The sequence below is a fragment of the Hydra vulgaris genome, chromosome 15 (assembly GCF_038396675.1).
Source record: "Hydra vulgaris chromosome 15, alternate assembly HydraT2T_AEP".
Lineage (NCBI taxonomy): Eukaryota > Metazoa > Cnidaria > Hydrozoa > Anthoathecata > Hydridae > Hydra > Hydra vulgaris.
The window spans coordinates 7,712,314-7,733,707 of NC_088934.1; the positions used below are offsets into that span (position 1 = coordinate 7,712,314).

The 21,394-nt window shown below is 29.1% G+C and overlaps 2 protein-coding genes across 5 annotated transcripts in view; both read left to right on the top strand.

The window, feature by feature from the left end:
• The window catches only part of LOC136072098 (mitochondrial inner membrane m-AAA protease component paraplegin-like), a 69,890-nt gene extending 62,412 nt beyond the window's left edge, over positions 1–7,478 (top strand). For all 4 annotated transcript variants that reach the window (XM_065820387.1, XM_065820389.1, XM_065820388.1 and 1 more), the window contains exons 16-20: positions 1,494–1,566; positions 1,905–1,951; positions 2,222–2,335; positions 6,934–7,011; positions 7,145–7,478. In XM_065820387.1, the coding sequence (XP_065676459.1) occupies positions 1,494–1,566; positions 1,905–1,951; positions 2,222–2,335; positions 6,934–7,011; positions 7,145–7,258 (426 nt within the window). In that variant the 3' untranslated portion in view covers positions 7,259–7,478. The remainder of the gene's footprint in view (positions 1–1,493; positions 1,567–1,904; positions 1,952–2,221; positions 2,336–6,933; positions 7,012–7,144) is intronic.
• The window catches only part of LOC136072099 (transmembrane prolyl 4-hydroxylase-like), a 116,997-nt gene that overhangs the window by 58,210 nt on the left and 37,393 nt on the right, over positions 1–21,394 (top strand). The gene's annotated exons all lie outside the window — the stretch shown is intronic.

The following is a 21,394-nucleotide window of genomic DNA, read 5'->3' on the forward strand; positions in this document are numbered from 1 at the left end:
TTTGCCTAAAAAGGCGTATCCTACAAGGCAGCAGGACATGAAGCAGATTGTACTGGGTTACATGTTACCAGTAGCAGGATAACCTGATCTGACAGGATATATATATATATATATATATATATATAACTATCAATGCATGTTTAGATACATCTCTGACATCAAACTGAAATAGCCTGCTACAAATGGGGGCTTCAGTAAATACATCGACTATACTATAGCCTGTTGCTGCAAAGGAGTGCTGCTACATTGACTAAGGGTTTGGCATGGAGCAGCAATCTTCCCTTTTATTATTTTTCATTTTCTCTTCTCTTTATTATTCTTTATTTTCTTTTATTTCTTCTTTTTCTCAAAATGCTATAAAGGTAGGAAAAACTAGTAACAATTTGTTATCTTTATACACTATAGTGTATGTATGTATATATATATATATATATATATATATATATATATATATATATATATATATATATATATATATATATATATATATATATATATGTATGTATATATATATATATTAGGGTGGTGCTAAAAACAACTTATTTTAAAAATGTCAGCTGACAACCCCTAAATGTGTTTTATATAATAAAATAATACTGGATTTAAAAAATTTTTGAATAAAAAATATTTTTACGGGTGCCACAAGGCCCTTATACATCAAACAGGTTCCTAATATTATAAAAAAAAAGTTTTTCAAAAGTATGTCATGTTGGGTCTCAAAAGAAGCAAAATTTTATAAAAATTTCAAAAATAACAATTATTTTTAAAAAAAAATTGTTATTTTATAGTTTATTGCAAAAAAAATGACCTTTTAAACTAAAAATGAAAAAAGTTTATTGTTTTTAATTATAATTTCAAAAAAATCTTAAATAATAGTTTTTTTATAAAATAATTGTTATTTTTAGAATTTTTATAAAATTTTGCTTCTTTTGAGACCCAACATGATATACTTTTGAAAAACTTTTTTATTTATAATATTAGGAACCTGTTTGATGTATAAGGGCCTTGTGGCACCCGAAAAAATATTTTTTATTCAAAAAATTTTTTAAATCCAGTATTATTTTATTATATAAAACACATTTAGGGGTTGTCAGCTGACATTTTTAAAATAAGTTGTTTTTACCACCACCCTAATATATATATATATATATATATATATATATATATATATATATATATATATATATATATATATATATAACACATATGTATTTATATGTGTACACAATTTAAATATTATCTTAATATGTTTTTTTATAGGTTATTAAACAAACATTTTTTTATATGAATTAAACTCTTATAGTGTTTTTATGATATTTAATGGAATATTGATATCCTTTGTTGCCAAGCATGTAAAAAATTAAAACTGCATTCCATTTTTGTTTTTTTTTAATTATATTTTTATATGAAATAAACTCATTGTATATGTCTATCAATTTATTAATTTTTTAATTAAATTTTAATTATTTGCTCTGTTTTTTATTTATCTTTAGTTATTTGACATGATGTGTGGACATTTAGGTGGAAGGGCTGCAGAGGCAATTACTTTTGGTCGCATAACAACTGGTAATCATTTATGAACTTGAATTAAGTTTTGTTTAATATTTTTATATTTTTATAATTACTATATTGTATATATTTTATTTATAGTTACTATTTTGTACATATTTTATTGCATACTATTATTACTAGAATATATTAGATCATGCTAGTGTATAAAATTAGAAAAATAATAGAATGGAGACTAAGTGTTTTTTAATTTAAAAGGATAATTAAGGTATGATATTTACAAGATGAATATCTCTTTTAGCATGTCTTAAGTTATCTAATTGGATATATTTACTTTGTCTTTTTTTTCTTTTCTTTTTTTATCTTACTTATTCATATTTCTTGTTTATTAAAAGGAGCTGAGGATGATCTAAAGTTAGTAACTAAAATGGCTTATCAGCAGGTTTATTACTTTTATTATAATTTTATTATCTACTATTGCTTATACTAAAAATTCAGTTACTTAAAATATGGGTAGTTTGTTAACTTTTATAAAGAACAATAATGCTGTTCAATTTTTTTTTCATTATTTTATATAAGCATTGCAAGGATATCCCTGACTAAACAATTTTTTTCTTTAATTTAATGTTTTTTATGTATTTATGTTTCATTATTATTTTTTATTGTAATTTATAGCTGTATGGTAGTTTTTGTTTTGTTTTGTTTTTTGCAGATTGTAACATTTGGTATGAATGAGCGTATTGGACCTATATCCTTTAGAATGAAAAACAGTGAGGAATTTTCACGCAAACCATACAGTGATGCTTTGGCACGCATAATAGATGAGGTATTATAAATATGGCTGGTATTACCATTGTTACGCTCATATATTAATAGTTTAATATTTAATTTTATTAGTACTAATTAATACATTATAAAGTGATGAATAATAATTATGATAATTAATAATTATTTATCTTTTTTGTAAATCATTTTAATTCTTATGGATGATTTTACTTTTTTAATTATGATTCTGATTTTAATTCTGATTTTATTCAATTTTAAGTCTATTTTAATAAATCAAAACAGTTTAAGAAAATTTTGTACACTGATGATTATGCTCATTATTTTGATAATGATCATGATTAGGATAATGATCATGATTAGGATTATAATAGTTGTGACATCATTTGTTGTCACCTTTGTTTCTGATGATCTCATTTTACTTTTATTTGCATTTTCTGAATTTTTATCTTTAAATTAAAAAATTTGGTTTTTAAATTCAGAATATGACATTTTCTAAAAAATGAGTTATAGAAAAGTTTTTGCAAAAAACCTGATAATCAGTCGTGATCTGGTAATCAGGTGGTACAATATATCAAATGTTTCAATTAAAAAATATTTTCTAGAGTTCCATTAAAATTAGAATTGCTTTTTCTCTTAAACAAAGTTGCAATTGGTTTTTGCTGCCTAAAATTATTTTAGAAAGGTATGATATGAATAGATTCAAATACTAAACTGCGTCACTGAAAACATCACAAACAAACTGCGTCACTGAAAACATCACAAACAAACTGCGTCACTGAAAACATCTTTTACACTTGCCCAAAAATGTTTCATCACTTGATAGAAAAATTTTTATATCTCGATGGTGTGGAAGAAAGTAGTTAGTGCATTTTTGCAGAGTATGCCGACTTTTCCATTCATATTATTCACCCACATAGATTTTAATCCACATATTCATCCAAATAAATGTTGATCCACATATTCATCCATTTAAATGTTGATCCACATATTCATTCAATTAAATGTTGATTCACATATTCATCCACATAAATGTTGAACCACATATTCATCCACATAAATGTTGAACCACATATTCATCCAAATAAATGTTGAACCACATATTCATCCACTAGACTAACCAGTAATTATTAGACTCAGGAGAAATAACTTTCATACCTCCCAGAATCCCATAGACTGCAAAGGAGGCATAATTTTCAGCATAGAAATGAAAGTCAAGAGCCTTCACAAAGAAAATCATGAAAAAAAAATTGAGCTTTAAGGTAGTTGTATGAAGTGCAATAGTAGGGTGCATCATAGTAGGGTGCATCTGATGTAGAAGAAGCAAGAGATAAAGGTTTAGTGAGATCATAACATGGTTTGGACCACCTAAAGGAGAGAAAAGCAAAACTGAGCACATGCTAGGTTCAGAGACAAGATAGTAATCTTAAGATACTCTTAATCTCAGAGCAAAGGTAGGTGAGGTAATTTGGAAAACAAGTAAAAAAATTCATCTGAATAAGAGATTGAAAAATACAAAAAATGAGCTTTAAAGCCACCAGGGTTGGCGGACAAGAGTTTAACCACTCGGTGTGATTTCACACTGTGTTCAAATTATAGCAATATTGTCTGAGAGACGAAGAAATAGAGCTTCACCATTTTGATCAGAAGCAACATCTATAAGAAGAAAAAAAGAAGATGATTAAATAAAAATTAAAGAGTATTCAGGATTTAAATCTGATAAGGGAATCATTATGTAAGTGTATGCTCAGACCTGAGTATAGATCCAAGTATGTGACTATTAGAGTCTTTGCTATAAAGAGCAAGTAAGTCTGGTGAATTTTGCAAAAGGTAAGTTTCAACAAACAAAAAGTTACTTTGAAGGTCACAAATATTTTTAAAGGGTTAAAACAGTTTGGTGGAAATAATTTTTAGGAACTTTATTTTTTGGTTTAATAGAAAACTTGGCGCAATCAGAGCATGACACCCTAAACACCTAATACTAAGAGACGCCCTAAACAATAAGCTATGCAGTTGCCTCCTACCTTCTAATCAACTCAAGTGGCTTTGATAAACCACACCAAAAATACCAACATATATCTTCCACAAACAACACGAGACTGTTATTTTAATATTTTACAGCTGTTGATGTATCAGCTTTTCTGAGAGCTAACACAGAGTTTGGAAAATCTTACTACTAGTCGGCTTCAGAATTAAACTGAGTATTAAAGCTGTATCCTCATTTAATAGGAGGTACCTATGAGTTGCATAGTTGCTATCAAGGAGATGGAAGCAAATATCCATGAGCAGAGTTAAGAAGAACTCTGCTACCTAAAATGATAAACTCCAGCGTTTATCATTTTAGGTAGGAAATATTGAAACACAAATTTACATCTATCCCAGCCTAATAGATAAAAAGGGGGTTAGATACTTAACCCTTTATTTTTTCCTGTAAGTTCTATTACATAATGTTTACAAATATAAAAAATGCATCCAAAATATTTCAAACCGCGTCTAAAATGTTTCAAACCTTACAAATACTTTACTTTGCCCAATTTATGCTTTGTATATTTACCAGTTAATTACTTTTAATTATACCATAACCTATAACATTAACACCGTTGTTTACATATCACTAATAACTTAAACACCATTATCAACATTATCACTAATAACCTTAACACCTTTATTAACATTAGCAATAATTACAATAACACAACTAACTGTTGATTTGCTTGTTGGACTTTAAAAATTAATCTACTGAACTGGGTACCTAGGAAATAATAATGTGAAATAATTACAAAAATATAATAAAAATAAAAAATGACTTAAGAAAATTTGAAATTAATGCAAATAAATATAGTACAAAAATGTGAAAAATTTATATTAACAAATACCAACAAAAAAAAGTTATTGAAATTATTATAGAAAGTAAAGAAGTTAAACCATTTCATTTAAAGAAAGAAATAAGGAATCTGAACTTTTTTCAAGATCAACAATGGTCAGCTAGATCAATGAAGACAGTGAAAACGATTTAAATTCGAAGCTGGAAAAGTGAGAGTAATTCTTCACAAGAAAATTAATTTATAACTAAAAAATATTTTTTTATTTGTAATTATAATTATTAAAATTTAGCTAATATTTATCCTTGACTATATAGTTAAAAGATAAACAAATCTACAGGGTGGATGCTCGAAATCCGGACTTTTTTGACACAAAATAAAAATTACAATAAAAGTATTAGTTTCAAAGCTATATTTCTGAAATTTTAAACAGTAATGTACACATATAAGAGCTTTCATTTCACTCAATCCAGCTGCCTTTAGCTTCATACGCTTCATGAACCTGGAGCAGGCGTGCTCCACCTCATCGGCCAACATGTTGGCAGCTGCAGTAGTAATTGCTCGCTTTAGAGATTTAACAGTGTTGCGACTTGATTTATTGGTCTCACGTTCCAAAGTACCCCAGACATAATAGTCCAATGGATTGAGATCTGGTGATTTTGGAGGCCAAAAGTGCTTCGACCAGAACATAGGGAGATTCTCTTCAAGCCAACCCTGTACCAAATTGGAGGTATGAGCAGGAGCTGAGTCTTGCTGAAACACATATGGCCTACAATTGGAACACTTGTCAATCCAAGGTTCACCACCTTAATCAGAAGGTCCAAGTAGACTTCTTTGTTGACATTTTGGCCCTAAAGGAAGAAGTGTGGTGGCATGACATGGCCTTTGCTGGAAACAGACATAAAGACATAGACAGAGGCTGGAAATTTTGTCTGACCAATCACTGGGACATCTTCTGGGTATTGAGCCAACCATCTGTCATTTCTTCAGTTCACTTTGGCATCCACAGTAAAAATTTTCTCATCGCTGAAAAAACGAAGTTTACCGGCAGCTTCATGTTTTATTGATGCTAAAAGAACGAAACACTTAGCCACTCTCTTCTCCTTCATTGAAGCAGACAGCATCTGCCTGACTTTCAGGACATAGGACTTGTACCTAAGGTCATCACAGATCACTCTTCTCTTGGTGTAATGAGACACATTCATATCTTTGCTCATTTTCCTGATGGAGGTGCTGGGGTTTTTGTTGATCGACTTCTGTACTCTGCTGATGAAGGCCTTATTCCTGATTGGTTTGTGAGCAGTCTTTTCTTTTCGTTCTACAGACTCTGCACCATCATTAAACCTCTTTGCAATATCATAAACTGTGCTTTTTGGGAAGCCAAACCATTTTATAATCTCTGGGACAGAGTGCCCGGCGCGGAGTGACTCAACCACTGCAACTCTACGGTCATATTCCTTTGACATGATGTGCTAAATTTGCAATTTTTATTTTTTTTTCCCGAGAGTACAATGTTTGTTTTGATTAATGTTTGAATTTCGCAACATAGAATTTAAAAACAAAAAAAATGTCGGCAAATTTAAAATTGTTCGGATTTCCAGCATCCACCCTGTATTGTATTAAACTATTATAAAATTTAAAATTAAAAAAATGCGATATCTTTAAGGTCATTCACGGAAAACTACCGTTAATAACTTTTATAGGAACGGGTTTTAACGAAAGTAATTTTTTTAACGCAACGAAAATTAACGGTTTTTAACGGACCGCCAAACGCCCATGCTATGATCATAGTTTGATTTAATTATGTATTTAACTTTAGGAAGCTCGTTCACTTGTTTCAAAAGCATTAGACGTTACTAATAAAGTTATAACAGAAAATAAAATCAAACTTGACAAGGTTCATTTGTAATATATTTTATATATTTGTTATTAGGTTTATATATCTTTTATATATTTATTTATATATCTTTTATATTTTACTCTTTTCTTAACTTTTTTTGTTATCTAAAATGTATGTCTATTAATTTTAGCTTGCCAGCGAATTATTAGAAAAAGAAGTTATTAATCACGATTCATTAATTCAAATTATTGGTCCCCCGCCATTTGGTGACAAACGTGAAACTTTTTATAAAAAAACTTTTTAATCTACATGACAAAAAAACATGAAAATGAGTCTAAAATAAGATATGTTTTGAGCAAAACACACCATGTTTTTTATTTCATTAACTAAAGAGTTTGATACGATGTAAAGTATTCAATTTGTTTCAGTTCTTCATAACATATGTCCTACATCTTATATATTTATTTATTGTAAAATTTGTATAGATAATTGGTTTGTTTTGAAGATTTTTGGAAGCTATTCTAGATCTTTGTAGCCAATTTGTTTAAAAGCTTTATTTTGATTCCTGCTCCCACCTCTATCGCATTAACGTATTTGTTGTTGCAAATTATATTACATAATAAAGTTTAATATTTTTATACATAAAAATATTAGATTTTATTAATAACAAGTGCATTTATTATGCTTTATGTTCAACATTTTACATTATTATGCATACATTTATGTTCAAAAGCATGGAGACAGAAAACAAACAAAATATGGTATGGTATACTAATATAATTGGAATGGAAAAGACCAAGCCAAGTAATTGTAAAAAATAGTATTAAAAGCTGCTGTATCTTAAACCCAGAATGAAGCGTTAACTTCAAGATTAAATGTGCTCTGTGATAACACCGTTAGGTTTTGTGGAGCACCTTTATAATTTAAAAAAAAATCTAATAGGCAGCATGCAAGTAAATCTGTTAAAACTGGAAGCAGTCATATTCAAGTTGCTCAAAACATCGAGGTGAACGGACGCGTTTTGCTTAGCAGAGAAAAATATATATATATATTTTTTTTTCCGTTTTTTTTATTATTATTATTTCTTCGCTTGGTGGATTAAAAAGGTTTATTTTTTATAATGAATAAATTGAAAAAGTTATCAACAGAATCTTGCATTAATGACGATAAAGAAGTTTCAATAAGTATTGTTCGAGAAATATTCAAAGAAATGTTTCAAAAACAGCAAAATGACTTTCTTAAACTTATCAGCGGAACCTAAAATTATCTAGCGACATAATTGATGGCTTGAATGCAGAATTATTATCAAAAAAAGAATCGTATAAAACTCTGTTTAATGAAAACGAATCAAGGAAAGTAGAACTTGAAAATGTCAACGAACGATTTAAAAAATATGAATGTGTTCAAAGAGATATTGAAGAGAGTCTTAGTTTTTCCCACGATATTCAAGAAAAGAAAGTTCATGACCTAGAGGAAAAAATTCACAACAAAACAGAAATCGGTCAAACAGAAAAATAAAATTAGACAATTAGAAGACAGGCAAAGAAGAAACAATCTACGACTTGATGGACTTAAAGAGAACGAATCGGAAAGCTGGGAGGAAACCGAATTAAAAGTTTTTAAAGTATTTGAAAACATAAAAGGAGTTACTGTTGAACGGGCACACAGAACAGGAAAGATAAGTTTAAAAATCCGAGAACTATTGTAATGAAGTTATTAAATTATAAAGATAAGATTAAAATATTTAAAAAAACGCGCACAAACTCAAAGGAACAAATATTTACATAAACGAGGATTATTCCTTCGATTCAATGGTGATACGGAAAAAATTACTTGAAGAAATGAGAGTCAACAGGAACAACGGTGTGTACTCGATTGTTATTTATGACAAACTAACAGTAAAAGAATTTCAAAAAATCAGAACTCCAAAATCTAATCATTTCAATTTATTATGTTTTTTGGTTTTTATAATGGATAAAACTATAAATTTTTATCAAAATTCACAATTTAAATATTTTCAAGTAAACAAAAATATACTTTTAGAGAGTCATTCAGATCCAGATATTAATTTTTACAATAGTAGCGATGAAGTCAAAAGCATAAGTCCATTATATTACAACTTAAATACTTCAAATCCTGAAATAAATATAGATGCATTCTCAATCCTACATTTAATACACATAAAATTTAATTATAAATATTAGAAGCATTCAAAAAAGCTTTCAGAGATTTAAACTTTTTTTACTTAGCACAAAAATGGAGTTTAAAGTTATTTGCCTCACAGAAACTTGGTGTCACAATATTGAAATTGAAAACAATTCAAATTTTCAGTTAAAAAATTAAAAAGTAGTTCATCAACTTAGAAACTCTGAAAAATCACGTGGAGGAGTATGGATCTTTATCCACAACTAATTAATTTATAAACCGCGAAGTAATCAATCTACAGCAAGTAGTCATTGACAATTGAAAAGTAAAACTACCAAAAACGTAATTGTGCATGTTTTATACCGTCTTCAGGTAATATAAAAATATTTGATAAACACATTAAAAGTTTAATTACAAATAAAGATGTTTGTAATAAATGCGTTTACCATGTGGGCGATTTGAATTTAAATGTATTAGAATACGACTCAAATAAAAACGTCAGAAATTTTCTTAATTTAGTATTTCAAAATGGATTTATTCCAACCATAAATAAACCAACTAGAATCACCAAATTTGTGCAACCTCAACTGATCAAATTATAACAAATAAATTTACAGACACAAAAGTTAACCTGGAATATTTATATCCGATATATCGGATTTTTCAATTTTTATTGCAACTCAAAAATATAATCTATCAAAAAACTCGCAAAAAGTGAAAATAACTAAGCGAATCATTAATGACGTTTCTATTGAACTTTTTAATCAATCTTTATCTTCTGAAAATTGGGAAAATATATTACAAATAATAAGCACTAACAAAGCCTATGACAATTTTCTTCAAATACTTCAAAAACATTACAATAATGCATTTCCAGAGATAACAAAAATTATTAAATCTAAAATGTATTTGAACCCATGGATAACTACCAGAATATCAGAATCATCAAAAAAGAAACAACGTTTGTACAAAAAATTTCTTAAAAAAAGAACATTTGATAATGAATCCAAGTATAAAAAAATAGAAAGGTATTTTTGAGCTAGTTATAAATCGTTCAAAGAAAATATATTATTCAAATCAATTACTAAATTAAAGAATTAATTGGTAAAAAAATGTTATCAACTACTTGTCTTCCAAAAACAATAAACTTTAATGGGGTTGATATACTTAATGAATCAAAAATTGCAAAAACATTTAATCAAGTTTTTGTTAGTGTAGGATCAAATTTAGCCTTAAAACTAAAACTTGGAAAATTTAGCGTAGAGTCATATTTAACTGCTAACAATACAATAATGACCAACAATAAACTGACTAAAAATGAGTTATTAATTGCTTTTTAAACGTTAAAACTAAACAAAGGGTTAGGAGTTGATGAAATGAGTAGTAATGTAATAAAATCTATGCATTATTTAATAACACCACTGTTGCATATTTTTAATCTTTAAATCAAGGAATATTTCCAGAAAACTTTAAAACTGAAAGAGTTATACCGGTTTTCAAATCGGGTGATCCTTCTAATGTCTCTAATTATAAACCTATTTTCATTCTTCCTCGCTTCTCTAAAATACTGGAACGAATAATGTATAATAGACTATTCTCTTTTCTAGAAACAAATAATATTTTATACAACAAACAATTTGGGTTCAAAAAAGGTCATTCAACTGATCATGCTATTCTTAAACTTGTTCATGATATTTTTCGAGCCTTTGATAAAAAAATAGTATACATTAGGTATTTTTATAGACCTTAGCAAAGCCTTCGACACAGTTGACCACCATATTTTTTTAAAAAAACTAGTAAATTACGGAGTTAAGAATGCAAATATAGTTTGGTTTAAAAGCTACTTGCCTAATAGAAAGCAGTATGTTTCTTATGATGGTAGTGAAACTGACAATAAGACAATCACTTGTGGAGTTCCTCAGGGATCCATTTTAGGACCGCTTTTGTTTTTAATATACATTAACGACTTAAGCAGAGCTTCGAATATTTTAGACTCTATTTTGTTTGCTGACGATACCAATTTATTTTATTCCCATAGTAATATAAAAACTCTATTTAAAACAGTCAACAAAGAATTGTTAAAAGTAACTGAATGGTTTAATACAAATAAATTATCATTAAACTTAACCAAAACTAAGTATCTTTTTTTTCATCGCCTTTATCAAAGAAACGAAATTCCTCTAAAGCTTCCAAATGTTAGCATTGGGAATCAATTTATAAAAAGAGAACACTCAATGAAGTTTCTAGGTGTTCTTCTTAATGAAAATATCACATAAATAAACCACTTAAAATTAATCGAAAATAAAATTTCTAAAAAATATTGGCATACTTTATAAGGTAAAACCTTATCTAAATCAAATTTGCTTAAAATATATCTACTTCTCTTTTATTCACTGTTATCTCAATCATGCTAACATGGCTTGCTGCAGCACCAATAAAAAAAACTAAACAAACTATTTAACAAACAAAAACATGCCATAAGAATAATATCCAACGCAGACCGTCTCTCTCATTCACAACCACTATTTATTAATCTAAAAATTTTAAATGTTTACCAAATAAATATATATCATCATTTAATTTTTATTTATAAAATCAATAACGATAAGATGCTAAATATTTTTAAAACGCTATTTAAAAAAATACAGCACAAATACCTAACTAGACATGCAAACAATAACTATATTCAAGCTAAGACTCACTTTGAAGCCACTAAGTTTTCTATCACGGCTAGAGGCCCCCAACTACGGAGTATAGTAATTAGAAATGACATCAAAAGGCTTGCAAACATAAATGTTTTTAAATCAAAACTAAAAGAAATAATTTTAACTAATCAAAACATAAAGGACTTCTTCAAGAGCTATATTTATTTGTTGGCCTTTAAAATCTTGTATAGTACATTTTCATTTTATTTGCAAAGGTTTAAAAATTTAGTTCTCTAAAAACTAATTTTTTATTTTCTTATTACGAAAAACTAAAAATTTTTCCTTAAAATTTTAAATTCTTTTCATTATATTTCCTAATTAGGAATTCTTAATCGCAATAATTAACAACTTTTATTTATAGTTTTGAATATCTTTTTTTTTCGTTTTTTTTTTTTTTATTTTTGCTTTGTGTTCAATTATATTTGAAAATAAATTTTAGAATTTATTATCTTTACTTTAAAAAAAAAAAAAAAAAAAAATTTTTTTTTTTTCTTTTTCTTCTTTTTACATTTGACAACATTTTTAATGACAAGATTTGATGGCTATATTATTTAAGGATTATTGGGAGCTTGGCGACAAGACTATTTTGTCTTCTTCTTGCCCCGCCATGTGTATTTTACATGTACCATACCACCATGTATATTTTACCAATACGAGAGTTGTAATTATTTTAAACGGCAAATTTATAACTAAAAATAAAAAAAGTCAATTTTGTCAGTTAGTCAAGAAGAGAAATTTTCTGACATTCTACTATTTTGCAATACTTTTGTTGACGATTTCGAAAGCACTTTGAGAGCTTGATTTCTAAAGTAATTTCTAGATTTTGTCGCTAAAAATGGTTTTGCAAAATCTTGCTGCTTGCTGGCCTTCAGGTCTAGGGGCTGTAAAGTACCAAACTTTTTAGATTTTGTAGAAAATCTTTCAATCAAATATAAAAAAGAATTATGCTGGTTTGATTGAGTATTTAAAAAAAAAAAACTGTCAAAATTTGTATGCTAAACTTACTGAGAAAATTTTAAAGAAACCGAACAAACATAACTGGGGATATATTTTCTTAATTTGTGTCATCTAATAAAAAGGGCTACCATTAAGTACGTACGCTTTTATGAGGGGAAGGGAGTTACACAAAAACGTATGAAGGGGAGGGGGTGTTAAAGACAGCGAGTACGTGCGCGGTTTGTCAATCTCTTGCTCAGTGGCAATTCTACAAATAAAATGTGTGGGGGGGGGGGGGGAATTTTTAAACACCTAGCTTCTTTAAAATAAGGTCCTCAAAACTAAAAATCATCCGACTAAATTAGTCAAAAAACTAACTATAACATGAAAATTACCTTTTCTGGGGATGGGGAGGGGGGTTGAACACACCACCAAAATCGTCTCTGCTTTTGCTCTCTATCTCTCATTAAACTTAATTTCTTTTTGTTTTTTTAACAAAGCATTGAATTTTACGATTTTTTTTCAAAAAGCTATTACTTTAAATAACAGTGAAATATCGAACTTGGTAAAAGTATTTTCGTTTTTAATGTTTTGAAAACGTGTGCGTTTGGTAAGAACGGGAGTGTGATTTCGTTAATGGTGGTGATTTCGTGATAACTAGTGTGTATGTATGCAGAGAGAGTGGAGGTCGTTGAAAGCATTACGGTGCGTACAAGGGTGAGAGGAGTTTTAAATCAGTTTTACTGCTTACGTACCTTTTTAATGCCCCCTAATCAAAAAACCACTTTTTGATATAAACGGAGACTATCAAAAACTATTACTAGGTTTTTTTAAAAATGCTCCGGATTCATTGTAAGGAGCATTTTCTTTGTCTTCTGCTTCTTAATGAAGGATCCTTTCACTTTTAGTTTTTCTCAATCTTTTTCACTTTGCTTTACTTGGTGGATTTATGATTTGCTTTTATTATACGTAATTATAGGTATTAAACTAACATAATTTTTTATTACTAATATCTATTATTTGCCAAGTGATATCAAAAAAATTAGTATATTATATTTATATCTGTAATTATTGGCCGTGTAAATATATACATAGGCAGCCGTGGCTGAGACTTCTGGCTCTGAACAAAAAGGTCCGAGGTTCGTACTGCGACTAAGCATTAGACCGTTTGTAAGTAACTTGGGTAAGGGAAGGAGCGTGAGCTTACTTTTAAATGCTCTTCCGCGGTGCTTGGTGATAAGACCGTAAGGATTCTTGAACCTCTTAGACAAATTCTTTAAATATAAAGAATAAGAAATTTCCTACATTTTATAGAACAAAGTAAATAAAAATGTGAAGAATTTAGAATGTGAGGATAAAATAAATATTGAAATATTTTACATTTATAATTAAAAAACCACAAATTTATTTAGCAAACTTCAAGCAACAAAAAACAAACAAAACAATGAAAAATAACAAATACATAAGGTTTGTAAAAAAAGTTACTGTTGACTTTTCTTTATAAAACAGAATATACTCTGATAAACATTTTATATAAGTATTCAAAACCTTGGTAGTCACAAGAGGCTAAAAAATACAATGATAACCTTTTATTTTATTTTAAATAAAAGCAAAAATCCGATTGTAATAAATCAGCGAATTGCATAGTATATCAAAGATAAAAAAAAACTTGTCAAAAAAGCTGTCAAAACAGAATATAAAACCAAAATAAAATTGAATGTATATTAGTAACGCAAATTCTACATCTACACAATGACCTAATTTCAAATTTATCTCAACAAATGACATTGAAAAATGCATATTAAAGCTTAAGAGCAATAAATCGCACAGTTGTAAAGAAAAAGGTTTTAAAAACTCTTTCTCTTACATCACTTTCTTATTTAACAGTGTGTTAGAGATCGTCCATAAATTACGCAACGCCAAGCTTAACTTATAAAATTAAATTAGCATTATCCCTATTTATATACTATATATTTGGGACGACAAAGTTACTTTAGGAAGATATCAAATCAAGTGAACTCTTCAAGTCTTCCGACTAACAGTACTATTGCACCTTCTAACATCGTGTGCAGTTCCTGTCCGTTTTCTCTATGCAATCTTTCTAATGCGACTTCTTCTATCTTACACTCTACTATACCTTCGTTCTCCCCAAAATCACTTTACTCTTGGTCCGTAGAGCATGCAATGACGGTCCTTCGGGAGCTGAACTTATCTCTGCGGGCCTTGGTAATGTGGCCTCCACAAGGCAATTAGCTGGCGGAGGATAAACCACAATACCATTTATATACTATATATTATATCCCTATTTTTACCAAGCTTCTTAAATATTTTATTGTACGCGTGTTTAGAGTTAAAACTACCAGCATTCTATTTTCAAAGTAGATTGTATTTCGACTATTCTTCTTCGTAATAAATTAGAATTATTTATCATGCTTTAAACAACATCATCATGCTTTAAACAACCAAGTAACATATGAATGTTACTTGGTTATTCTAACTCAATTAACAATATGAAAGTTATTTAAAGTAAACATACTATACATAATGATCTAAGGCAGGGTTGTCCAACGCGTGGCCCACGGGCCAGAAGGTGGCCCTCGTCAGCCAATGGCATGGCCCGCATATCACGGTCCATTAATTTTGAATTTTTATTTTAATAAAAATTTCAAATAACAATAATAAAATAAGTTCTACAGCAACAGCATATTATTTATACATTTATAATTCGCTAAAATTAAGTTCAACAAATTGGAAAAGCTTATTCGAAAACTGCTCAGCTAACGAATGTTACAATCTATTCCTAGAAGTGTACGACGAACTAGCAACAGAACTCATTCCGTCGACTACCTTGCCCTTCAAGAAGAAACACGAACTATGGATAACAGACGAAGTTTTAAAAGCTATTAGAACAAAACAAGAACTTTGGAATAAATATATTGCCTCTGGTCGCCATACACATAGAGAGCTCAAAGACAAGTACAAAGAAGCATGCAGAAATGTAACCAAAACTTTGAGATTAGCAGTGTTAAAATATGAAGAGAACCTAGCTAATTTACATAAAAACGACCCTAAAAAGCTACACGCTCATATCAAAAACAAAACCAACTCAAAATATGTATTCAACTCCATAGAAACAATTGATGGAACAATTTCAACAGATCTTCAAATTATTTGCACAACCCTGAACAATTATTTCCAATCAGTATTTGTCAACGAGCCAGACGGACCTGTGCCGGAATTAGAACCCCGAACTGACAATAAATGTATATTAGACGAGAATATCTTTTCAATCAACGATATCCGTGCTCGATTCGCAAACCTAGACGAATCTAAATCTCTTGGTGTTGATAACGTTCACCCTCGTGTACTCAAACACTGCGCAGAAGCTTTCGCATTGCCACTAACATTAGTTTTCAAGAAATCTTTCTCAACCAGCACTATACCAGATCTGTGGAAAAAATCTAACGTCACGCCCATTTTCAAGAAAGGAAGCAAACTAAGAGCATCAAATTATAGACCAGTTTCTCTCACATCCATACCATGCAAAATATTCGAGAGTATATTACATGAAAAAATAATGCTACACTGTAACTTAAACGGTTTAATAAGCATAGCACAACACGGATTTGTTCAAAGAAAAAGCTGTTTGACTAATCTCCTCGAAACTCGCGACTTCCTCACAGAAGCTGCACACAAGAAGTATCCAGTCGATATGATTTACACTGATTTTGCAAAAGCATTTGATAAAGTCCCACATAATCGCCTATTGGGCAAATTGAAAGCATATGGCATCAGCGGGAAAGCACTAATGTGGATAAATGCTTGGCTTAACAATAGACAACAGCGTGTTGTCATTGATACTCACTCAACTGCTAAAATATTCACATCAGATTGGAAAAAAGTTACAAGTGGCGTCCCTCAAGGAAGTGTCCTCGGCCCTCTCCTTTTCGTACTATTTATAAATGATCTGCCGGACAACATTACCAGCCAGTTCAAGCTCTACGCAGATGATAGTAAAATTATGAACATGATAAAATCGAATGAAGATATGCTAGCTTTACAATCAGACATTGATCAAGCCATAAAATGGTCTCACAAATGGTTGATGTTCTTTAATGTGGAAAAATGCAAAACAATGCATGTCGGTCGAGGTAACAGAAAATCTAATCAAGTCTATTCAATGACGAACACAGAAGGCACTCGTCGAAACCTGGAGGAAACTGAAACTGAACGAGATCTAGGTATTCTAATATCAAATGACCTCAAAGTCCGTGCCCAGGTAGAGTCTGCAGTCTCAGTAGCCTATTACAAATTGGGCCTACTAAAAGAAGTGTTCTGAAGCAGAAGCATTTATCTCTGGCGAACGCTTTACATCACATATGTGCGCCCACACCTGGAATTCGCTATTCAAGCATGGTCTCCTCACCTAAAAAAGGATATCAATATGCTTGAAAGAGTTCAGCGCAGAGCGACAAAAGTTTCCTCAATCAAACATCTCCCATATGAGCAACGCTCATATGGGAGAATATGAAAGGGAAAAATGTTCTCGTGATTACGGTAGTAGGCGTGGTATAAGTTTTATATTGTCCGAAGGAAAAATCCGCATACTCACGGGATATTTTTCCATTTCCTTTTCCGTTTCCGTAGAAAAACGTATGAGTGGAAATTCACCTTTAGTATTTTTATTCTATTAATTTTGTACCACGTAATGACCTTTGTGTTAATGAAAAAGATTGCGAGTCATTTTTAAAGAAATAATAAACTAAAAACATCGTAAATGCTACACATAGACAACTTGAAAATTTTGAAAATTTTTTACGAACTTTTCCCACAAAAGTAAATAAAACACGGAAAACATTTACTAATTAGGTTAATTTAGATATTTAAAAATACACTTCAAATGAAAATATTATACATTTTGTTCATACTCTCTTGAAACACAATCTCAATCCACTTATAACCAAACCAACAATAATAACTAAAAACTCTTCTTTTTTTGATAATATAATCATAACAACTTTGTTAACAGTTGCTATGACACAGATGTAATAAAGACTAATTTTGACGGATTGTTTCCTGATATTTTTCAATGCAAGCAATATTACAACTAATAATGACAACTAATAATGACAACTAATATTCCTCAAAACTATTTGAAAGCGATAAATCAATAAAAGCTAAAATTCAAACTATAATCGAGTTTAATCGAGTTGCGTAGTGCTTTATTAAGTCAAAAAAATAACTAGAGTCCAGGTTATGATAAAATTAGCATTTATATATACATATATATGTGTAAATATATATAATATATATTTACACATATATATGTATATATAAATGCTAATTTATATATACATATATATGTGTAAATATATATAAATATATGTGTTAATATATTTGTTCCAAGTTGGAACAAATACATTAACTCAAAGTAATTTCAAAAACTATAACGTGTATTCTTTTTTTGTTTTAAAAGATTTTATGTTTGTTTTGATTTGTGATGCATTTAGCTAAAATATAAATTTCTCCTTAAGAAGTCCGTTTCACTGCTTTCAAGAAAGTTTGAAGGATTTTTTCGATTCTGAATTGAAATACCGTACTAGCTCTTCATTCGTTAGTACCATACCTAATAACATCTACTAACTAAAAGTATCTCAAAACATGAATGACATTCCCCATAGTACACTTTTTTAAATTTATTTTTTAGACTTTTAATAACGCCTTTGGAGCTTTTCTTGTTTCCAAAATCTTACTAATAACAATTGATCCCTGTTTATCAAAATAATGTAAGTGACGGACCCGGGGGGGGGGAGAGGATGTAGCAGCAAGAACTAACTAGAGTTAGAGCTCTCAAATTGAAGGCCTTAAAAACAGTTTCTACAAATTTTGGGCAGCGCAATACAACTTATTAAATAGCTGAATAAGTTGTAAACTAGACTTTGCCTATTTATGAAACTTTGGGACTATATACTGCTTGAATGTATTCTCTGCAAAACTATGGGACTATTTAATGCTTGAATGTATTCTCTGTAAAACTTTGGGACTATATACTGCTTGAGTGTATTCAACAGAGAATTCTTCTGCTAAGATTGTTCGTTCTTGCGTATAACGCAAAAATCTATACTGCTGTTGTTAGCCCCCTTCTTGCTAGCCGCTTTGTATGAAAAATAGGCTCTTTAATTATGTTAAATATGGCAGTTACAATTAGCGAAATAAGAAATATGTTTAGAGAAATGTTTGCTGAGTATAAGAAAGACATAGAGTTACTAATAAAACAACAAGAAGAAAACGTTCTTAAAGTCATTAGTGCAAATGCAAAGATAACGAGTGATAGACAACAAAAAACAGAATTAAATATTATCGACAGTATGGAAAAAATTAAAAGACTCGAAAAGGATGTATTTGATGTAAAAGAAAGCTTAAATTTTCACGAAGAACTCATTGAAAAAAAGATTAAAAATAATATTGAATCTATCGAGAAAGAAAGAGTTTCTAAAAATGTAGCGCACAAAAATATAGAGTTTACCGACCTTAAAAATAAACTAAGAGAAATTGAAGATCGGTCACGAAGAAATAATCTCAAGATTAATGGACTGAAAGAAAACGAAAATGAAACATGGACGGAAAGTGAAACAAAAGTGATCAAACTGTTTGAACAGACTTTAGGGGTAAAAAATGTTAAAATTGAACGAGCGCATCGCTGCGGACGTAAAGATGCAAAAAAACCACGAACAATCATGATAAAACTTTTAGATTACAAAGATAAAGTGGAAATTTAAAAAAATTCTTTTAAATTAAAGGGTGAAAGTATTTTCATTAATGAAGATTGTTGCTACGAAACTAATGTAATAAGAAAAGAATTTAGAGAAAGAATGAAAACTGAAAGGCAGCTGGGAAAATTTGCATATATATCGTATGATAAGCTAATTGTGCGCAATTGGGTATCAAAAAAACCGTGCCAAGAAAGCAAGAGTTAAGTTTTATTGTTTTATTTGCAATTATTTGTTTATACAAATCCTTTTTATTTTCTATTATTATTATTTTATTTTGTTTAAAAACAAATAAACAAAAAATGGAAGAAAACTTAATAATTAAATTTTTTGATGAAAATATCATTCTCAGGGACGAAGATGACTCTGATAATTTTAATCAACAAATATTTGAAAGTCAATACTATACAGTTTTTGAATCTTTCCAATATCTACAAAAAAAGGAAGTTTTTTTTTCAATTTTAAACATTAATGTTCGAAGTTTAAAAAAAAATTTTGAAAACTTTAAGTTTTTGTTGGATGAATTAAAACATGATTTTAAAATTATTTGTCTTACGGAAACTTGGTGTAAGTGTGGTGAAACAAATGCGGAATTTGAACTAATTAATTACAAATCAGTTCACCAACCACGTAATTTTGGTATTGGTGGGGGCGTAAGTATTTTTATCCACAACTCAATTAATTATAGTTTACGTAATGATCTCTGTGTGAATGAAATAGATTGTGAGTCATTATGTATTGAATTAAAAAATAAAAACACAAAAAACATAATTGTAAATGCGACATATAGACCACCATCAGGTAATTTTAAAAAATATAAAACTCATCTGAAATCATTTATAACAGCTATCAATAAAACGCGAGATCATGTCTTTTTGGCTGTTGATCTAAACATTGACTTAAAAAAACATGCTTCAAATAATAATGTAAAAAATTTTATAAACACTCTTCTTTAAAGTAACTTAATTCCAACAATAAACAAGCCAACTAGAGTGACTAACAACTCTTCGACACTTCTTGATAATATAATAACTAATAACTTTCATAATAACCGTCTTAACACAGATATAATCAAAACTGACTTATCAGATCATTTCCCAAGATTCTTAGTTACTAATAACATAATAAATAACAACATTCCTTCTAAAACTACCATATTTAGGCGACAGATCAATGAAAACTCTGTAAAACAGTTTCAAAACCTTTTAAGAAACAACGTTGATTGGAATCTGGTATTGCAATCAAACGATGCTAACAACTCATATGATCTATTTCTAAGTCAATTCTGCAAGCAATATGAAACAGCATTTCCTGAAAAACAAATTATAGTGAACACAAAAACAGTTATGACTTCATGGATGTCTAATGGGTTACTAAAATCCTCAAAAAGAAAACAAAAATTATATGATAAATACTTAAAAAAAAAAAACTTATAAAAACGAAATGACATATAAAAACTACAAAAATGTATTCGAAAAAACAAAAAAAAGCTCTAAAAAGCTTTATTATGCAAAACTATTAGACAAAGCATGCGGAAACACCAAAAAAACTTGGAATGTAATTAAAGAAGTAATTGGCAAAAATAATTATACGAGAAACACTCTGCCAAAAAAAATAACAGTTGATGATAAAAATATTTATGATAAATCAATTATTGCTGAAAAAATAAACAGTTTTTTTATTAATGCTGGTCCAATTTTGGCATCAAAAATTCCTCTGAATTCAACTTCATTTGAGTCTTATTTAAAAAATTACGATAAAGTTATGGATGAACCTAATCTTAAATTAATTGAATTGCGAACCGCCTTTTATAGTCTTAAAAACAACAAAAGTGCTGGATTTGATAAAGTTAACGTTAATGTTGTAAAATCTGTTTAACATATA